General features: G+C 54.9%; 1 protein-coding gene across 1 annotated transcript; it reads left to right on the forward strand.

The window, feature by feature from the left end:
* Positions 1-1,827: 1,827 nt before the first annotated feature.
* Positions 1,828-3,081, forward strand: ACTL7B (actin like 7B). Its single transcript, XM_066365633.1, has one exon. It carries the CDS (start codon positions 1,828-1,830, stop codon positions 3,079-3,081), a length of 1,254 nt encoding a protein of 417 aa, XP_066221730.1.
* Positions 3,082-7,946: the final 4,865 nt, after the last annotated feature.

Consider the following 7,946-nt stretch of genomic DNA (forward strand, 5'->3'; position numbering starts at 1 on the left):
CAGATGGGCGCCTCTCCTGTGTGCCCTGGCCGGGAATCGAACCCGGGACTTCTGCACGCCAGGCCGACGCTCTACCACTGGGCCAACCGGCCAGGGCTGATTGCTTTCTCATATGTGCCCTGACCGTGGGCCTTCAGCAGGCCGAGTAATCCCTTGCTCGAGCAAGCGACCTTGGGTCCAAGCTGGTGAGCTTTGCTCAATCCAGATGAGCCCATGCTCAAGCTGGCAACCTTGGGGTCTCGAACCTGGGTCCTCCGCATCCCAGTCCAACACGCTATCCCCTGAGCCACCACCTGGTCAGGCTTAATTACATCTTTAAAACTCCCCTTTTCTTTTCCATCCATGTCTCCTAATTGCTTAGCTTGTTTTGCTTTTAATTCTCTCTGAAAACTTCCTCAGCCCCAGTTGTTTCTTTTCTCCTTTTTCTTTTATTTCTTTATCATCAAAGCCCTAATATGTTTGTTGGTTGGTTGGTTGGTTGCACGGGGTAGGGGGCAGTTTGGGATAGAGGGCCCTATGAGAACCCAGTGAATCTGTCCATTGCGGATGACAGGCCATCTTTCTTTCTTTGGGTGGAGGTAAGCGGTCCACCTTTGTCCCTCACTCCACATCTAATCCAGCCATCTAATGTAAGTGCAGTGCCTGAGGCTAGCCTAACAGCTTGGATTGAATTGAGGGTATTTAGGGGACCAACTAGTGAGATTAGATTCTAACTTTTCTAGCACCTGTTCCTTGCTCCCGTATACATCATCACCACCCTAGTTGAGGCCACCTATGCGTCTTATAAGAATTGCTTCAATTCTTCTTTCAGATCTCAGAGTTTAGAGTTTTGCCCCTTTATAGTACAGCTAAACACTGATCTTTCTAAAATGTTCCTAGGGGCCAAATCTGACCACTCCTCTGCTTAGAGTGTTTATTGGTGTTCAGCTGACCTCAATTTCAACAACCTCTTAAACTCTTAGCATTTGAGGCCATCCCTGGTTGGCTCCATGACCTCTGGCTCCATCTATTTTACTAAACACCTTAACCACAGGCAGTCCCCACAGGCTGAGCTGCCTCCTGGGACACATATCCCTCCTCTTAACTACCTGACAAATACCCACATATCTTTCAAACTTGACTTAAGCATCACATCTCCAGGGAAACTTCTCCCTTCAATGAGTGTTTGCTCCTTTGAACACCTCTGTTCTCCCACTAGACTTTCACCTGAGGGCTCCTCTGCATCCATGCCATCTTCTTCCCACTTAGACTGGCTACTGGCTGGGGCTAGGTTTCTATCTACAACAGACAGGCGGTACTGGGCTGGACCCACCACAAACCCCAGTAAATGTCAAAGGAAGTAATGCAAGTACTGTTGGGGCCCTCACGCTCTTTAGGGAGACCGAGTGCACTGGAGTTGGATGAACTAGGGTTAACTTACAAATATTCCAAGTGCTTTCCGCTCGTGGGCAAGTCATTGTAATTCTGAACCTCAATGTCCTGAGCTCTGCCTTCCTCACAGGGTTCTGTGAAGTTAACATGTGAGGGGCCTTCTACAGTGCCTAGCTTACTATAAGGGTGTCTGGTTTCTGCAGGAGCAGAAACCTTTGAGATCCCAGGGTTCTTGGGTTCCTAAAACTTGACCACCTGTTCTGTCCTGAGCAAAGGCAAGTCTCGGGGAGGAAGCTGGGGGTGACAGATCATAGTTCTGCCAAGGCCAAGTCCTCCCCTAGCTGCTGGAATGGACCAGCCCCGGTGATGTCACAATCCCCAGTGGTTGCCATGGCCCTCATTTATCTCCATGGAGCTCCAGGATGCGGATGTGAGAAAGGTGGACAAGGAAGGCAGATGGCGAAGAGGAACAGCCAGAGCCCCATGCCCATGGGCACCGCACAGGGAGATGCTGGGGAGGCAGGCACGCTGTCTGCTCCTGATGCTAGCACTGGGGACCCAGGTTCGGCCACTCAGCTGAAGACGATGCCCAAGAACGTGCGCAAGGTCAAAGCGCTCATCATCGACCTGGGCTCGCAGTACTGTAAGTGCGGCCACGCAGGGCAGCCGAGGCCCACCCACTTCATCTCCTCCACGGTGGGCAGGCGCCACCCCGAGGCGGTGGAAGTGGGCGATGCCCGCAAGGAGACCTACGTGGGCCACGAGCTGCTCAACATGGAGGCCCCCCTGAAGCTGGTCAACCCTCTAAAACATGGCGCTGTGGTGGACTGGGACTGTGTCCAGCACATCTGTGAGTACGTCTTCCACACGGCCATGAAGATTGTCCCCGAGGAGTACGCCGTGCTGGTCTCCGACCCCCCGCTCAGCCCCAGGGGCAACCGGGAGAAGTACGCGGAGCTCATGTTCGAGACCTTCGGCGTCCCCGCCTTGCACGTGGCGTCCCAGGCGCTGCTGTCCCTTTACTCCTACGGCAAGACCACCGGGCTGGTGGTGGAGAGCGGGCACGGCGTCTCGCACGCGGTCCCCATCTCGGAGGGCAACGTGCTGCCCGGCCTCACGGGCCGCGCCGAGTACGCCGGCGGCGCCCTCACCACCTACCTGCTGCAGCTGCTCAACGAGGCCGGCCACCGGTTCACCGACGCCCACCTGCACATCGTGGAGCACATCAAGAAGATGTGCTGCTACTCGGCTTTCCTGCCCGAGGAGGAGCTCGGCCTGCGCCTGGAGGAGCTGCGGGTGGAGTATGAGCTTCCGGACGGCGAGCTCATCACCATCGGCCACGAGCGCTTCCGCTGCGCCGAGATGCTCTTCCAGCCCAGCCTGGTGGGCAGCGGCCAGCCCGGCCTGCAGGCGCTCACGGCCGCCTGCCTGGGCCAGTGCCGGGAGGCCGGCTTCAGGGAGGAGATGGCCGGCAACGTGCTGCTGTGCGGCGGCTGCACCATGCTGGATGGCTTCCCCGAGCGCTTCCAGAGGGAGCTGAGCGCCCTCTGCCCCGGGGACAGCCCCGCAGTGGCTGCTGCAGCCGAGAGGAAGACGTCCGTGTGGACTGGGGGCTCCATCCTGGCGTCCCTGCAGGCCTTCCAGCAGTTCTGGGTCAGCAAGGAAGAGTTTCAGGAGTGGGGCGGGGCAGCCATCTACACCAAGTGCTGAGCGGGGAGCCCCAACCGGCCAGGCCACGTGGGCAGGCGACTTCAGGCCACTCTACATTTACAGAATTTCATATAAAATTATAACACAATGGCTCTTGTCTAGCCTGGATTTCTTGCTTTGTCTGCTAGCAGAAGATTGTGGGGAGCTGGGTTTAGGGGTATCAGCACCTTTTGCACTACTGAGTCAGGAGCAGCAGGGATGGGAGGTTCGCGGGTGGGGCTGTCTTCACTGGCTCCTCTCCTCATGAGGTGACATCATTGAAGAGCCCAGAATGTGGCTTCCTGTTCCATCAGCTCCTCAGGGTTCAAAACCCAAGTCAGTACACACGTTGCTTGCTCGCCCATGGGCTAAGGGGGACACGAAGCCTCAGATTAAGGGACTAGCTTGGGTCATGCAGGTAAATGGTGGGGGGATACTCACAACCAGGTGTCTGACTTCCATCTCCTGTTTCTGCCTAATGGTCACCTGGCATTGCTTGATTGTCCCAGCTCCCTCCCTAGCCTGCCTTCACTGCCTGCCCCCTTCAAGGTGTACAGGCTGTGGCCCACAAGTGTGCATCTCCTGAGTGTAAGCGGCCATTCCTACCCATCTATCTGCCTTTCAACTTCAGCAAAAGTTGCGGCTTTTTTTTTTTTTTTTTTTTTTTTTTTTTTGCAGTCACAAAGTAGAGCCACAGGGTTCAGAGGATGTCGGAGAAATCAGAGTGTCCTTTGGAAATCACTTAGTGCCTTTGAGGGAGAAGTTTGTGAGATTTTAGCTGGCGAATGACTACCTAGAAGATGGTGATTCCTGCTGCTTTTACACCCTGAGCTCCTCATGGCGCCTATGCCAGGGGCCTGTACCCATGGGATTGGACACTGGTTCTTTCCCTCCTGCAGAGGTGGGGAAACAGGACCAGGAGGGAGGGGGCCATGTCAGTGGATGAATTCAGGTCTCTTGATCCAGGTCATGATTATTTCCAGAAGGGCAAACATGGTTGCTTTAGTTCGGGCTGCCTAACAAAGTACACAGACTAGGTGGCTTGCAAACCATAGAAATGTATTTCTTACAGTTCTGGAGACTAGAAGTTCAGGATCAGGGAGCCAGCAGGGCCGGGTTTTGGTGAAGGCCCTCTTCTGGTTTGCACACTTCTGACATCTTGGTGTGTTCTCACATGATGGAAGGGATGAGGGATGTCTTTGGGGTCTCTTAAAAAACACTGATCCGGCCCTGGCCAGTTGGCTCAGCGGTAGAGAGTCGGCCTGGCGTGCGGGGGACCCGGGTTCGATTCCCGGCCAGGGCACATAGGAGAAGCGCCCATTTGCTTCTCCACCCCCCCTTCCTCTCTGTCTCTCTCTTCCCCTCCTGCAGCCGAGGCTCCATTGGAGCAAAGATGGCCCAGGCACTGGGGATGGCTCCTTGGCCTCTGCCCCAGGCGCTAGAGTGGCTCTGGTCGCTTTGGTGGATCCCGGTCGGGCGCATGCGGGAGTCTGTCTGACTGTCTCTCCCCGTTTCCAGCTTCAGAAAAAAAAAAAAAAAAAAAAAAAGCACTGATCCCACTCTTGAGGGCTTTGCCCTCATGACCTAATCATTCCCCAAGGCCCCACCTAATATTTTGGGCATTAGGTTTTCAACATATGAATTGGTGGGGGAGGAGAGCGGAGGACATTGAACCTATAGCAATGGTTCTTAATGGCTACCAACCATTAAGCTCTTACCCAGCATTTACTATGGGCGAGGCCCAGAGCTGGAGATCTCCAGTCCCTCGTGGCCACTCACATACAGCTAGTGGGAGAGTCAGTAGACAGCCACATCGGTGAGGAGGTCAGGTCTGGGCTTGGTGTGCTTGGGGTGGGAAGGTGGAAGTGGTAGGTTGGAAAGCTGTAAATGGAGAAGTGCTAGGCAGGCATGGTGGCCACTTAGTGCCTTTGAGGGAGAAGTTTGTGAGATTTCAGCTGGCGAATGACTACCTAGAAGATGGTGATTCCTGCTGCTTTTACACCCTGAGCTCCTCATGGCGCCTACGCCCAGGGGCCTGTAGCCATGGGTTTGGACACTGGTGAGCTGTGTAATCTAATGGGCTACCAAATGTTTCTGAGCTGCCTCTTCCCTGAGACCTGTCGGGCAGTCTGTGAGGGAGCCTCTGTCCTCGGCCCTGAGACCTGTCGGGCAGTCTGTGAGGGAGCCTCTGTCCTCGGCCCTGAGACCTGTCGGGCAGTCTGTGAGGGAGCCTCTGTCCTCGGCCCTGAGACCTGTCGGGCAGTCTGTGAGGGAGCCTCTGTCCTCGGCCCTGAGACCTGTCGGGCAGTCTGTGAGGGTGCCTCTGTCCTTGGCCCTGAGACCTGTCGGGCAGTCTGTGAGGGTGCCTCTGTCCTCGGCCCTGAACTGGGGACTGCAGACTTGGGAAGGAACCAGACACAGTCTCAATTGCCTAGCACGTTGCTATCTAGTCTTTCTCCACTGCCCCCAGTTTGGGCTTCTAGCCCGGAATCCAAGTTCCCTTGGGCTGGCAGGACCTCGGTGCTGTGCAGAACGTGGGCTCTTTCCTGTAGGGAGGGGTCACAGGCTGGAGGCCTGGAGGCCGATGGTGCCAGCACAGTATATACATTTCCAGTGCAGCCTACATTCTTCAGGTTGCCAAAGGCTCTGTCACCCGGATGTCTTCATACATACTTGCTGCTTCAGCATCTTTTACTTAATTAGGCACCATTCATTTCTATTGCTTGCAACCCAACACCTTTGAGCAGTACTAATCCTAAAAACCTGGTGAGGTTTGGAGAGGCAGACAGAGGCAGAAGGGAGGGAGAGTGATGTGGCCCAAATCACACAGGCAGTCAGTGCTGCATGTGAACCCTCTCCCGTGCGCTGGGCTTGAGGATCTCCAAAAACCATGGGGGAGGAACTGCCCTTCCCCATCTCCTCTTCCTCACCTCCCACATCCTCAGCGACTTCTCTGGTCTCCAGGGTCACAGCCTCAGTGTCCTCATCTCCTGATCAACTCCTCCAAAAGCATCCCTGTGTGGCAGAGCCTGTGTAAGCACTGATCACCTAATCCTTGATTTGAATTTATGGAAGCCCGCCGTGGGCACAACAGGAGATTTAATTTGGGGAGGGGGAAATGGGGGTCAGTGACTTCAGTTTAAGATAACTGTTTATCTCCTTCTTTCCTAAATCAAAGCGACAGCAGAGGAACATAAGTGTATGATCTCACTGCAATGAGGACTGCAGGAGGAGTCTCCTGCTAGGAAGACTGCAGGAGGCCCGAGATTTCCCCCTGCGTCTGGCAGGAGAGGAGGTGCGGGCAGGAAGGCGGCAGCCCCGGCGTGCACTGTTCCTCTGTGGGGGAGGGCCAGTCCGGTCCTGAAGAACGGGTTGAGAGTCAGGACTTGAAATGCCAAGTAGAGGAGGAACAGGAATGAAATGAGCTAGACAAACCTGATAAGGGAGGGGATAGTAACCAATGGTCTCTGAGAGCACGGTCCCCTCCCTCTCCCCTCTCTCTCCCCACAGGTAGAGGGGTGAGTAACATGACCAGCTTCTACGTGTCTATTTAGGGTATTTCTCAGGCAGAAAATAGAAGAATCCTCTATGAAGGCGGGGCTAGCACAGGGAAGGATAGAGGAGTGTCTGATGAGCAGGTCACCTTGCCCGCCTCCCTTTGTCCCTCCCCCAATCCCGGAGACACACTCAGGCCCAGCTAATACTCCCCAGGTGGAACCTTCAGGACATGCCCCCACTTGCCCTTTTCCCTTCCCCACAACTCCCATTTTCTGCATGGCCATCAGTTGTGGTCCAGGGCTAACTGTCAAGGGTGGGACATGTGACCTGAGCTGAGCCAATCAAAGCCGTCCATCTGCTTGGCCACACTGATTGGCTGGGGGTGAACGTGTAACTTCAGTGTATCAGACCCCAGTGAAATGCAGGTCTTTTGCTTGGATGGTTGACCTGAGACTGGAGTGTGTGGCCCAGAACTGTTTGCGACAGTATTTGTTACCAGGAAGCCGGCTGGAAGCTGACCCACCGAGAGTGTGAAACTCAGAGAGCTGGTACCCTGATGACACAAAGTGACCTCCGAATGAAACCGCGCCTAGGGCGCCCTCTACCGTCACACTTTGTTCCCGTGGCTCCTCGCGTTCAACCTCACGCTGAAGCCCCGGGTTTGATTCCCGGCCAGAGCACACAGGAGAAGCGCCCATCTGCTTCTCCACCCCTCCCCCTCTCCTTCCTCTCTGTCTCTCTCTTCCCCTCCTGCAGCCAAGACTCCATTGGAGCAAGGATGGCCTGGGCGCTGGGGATGGCTCCTCGGCCTCTGCCCCAGGAGCTAGAGTGGCTCTGGTCGCAACAGAGCGACGCCCCGGATGGGCAGAACATCGCCCCCTGGTGGGAAGAGCATCGCCCCCTGGTGGGCGTGGGGGGTGGACCCCAGTTGGGAGCATGCATGCGAGAATCTGTCTGACTGTCTCTCCCCGTTTCCAGCTTCAAAAAAAAAAAAAAAAAAAAAAAGAGAGAGTTCAGAATCCCTCAACTCTTAGTCATCAGTCACAGTCTCAACTCAGGGGGCTCTGGGCCAAGGTGTCTCATATCCCTTGGTATTAGGGCTGATATGGAGAATAATGCTCTTGAGCCTTTGAAAGCCGCGACCCAGGTGTGAATGAGTACAGATGGGCCTGCCGTTCTGAAAGCCTGTGCTCTTCATCTGCAGAACACAAGGACTGAAAAACTCAATTGAGAACAACATGCAGAAAATTCTTCAAGTTTTCAAAGAAGGAAAACGTGACATTTTTAACCTACTTTAAAATGAATAACAGGGATGTGATGGGGTCCCACCCCGGGGGGAATCCAGGGGTCCCACAGGAATGGACAGCGTCAGCATGAAATGAGTGAGA

The sequence above is a fragment of the Saccopteryx leptura genome, chromosome 2, assembly GCF_036850995.1.
Source record: "Saccopteryx leptura isolate mSacLep1 chromosome 2, mSacLep1_pri_phased_curated, whole genome shotgun sequence".
NCBI lineage: Eukaryota > Metazoa > Chordata > Mammalia > Chiroptera > Emballonuridae > Saccopteryx > Saccopteryx leptura.

What these genes read in the sequence shown, in the direction of transcription:
- ACTL7B (XM_066365633.1), top strand. Translation starts at nt 1,828, where the DNA reads ATGGCGAAGAGGAACAGCCAGAGCCCCATGCCCATGGGCACCGCACAG.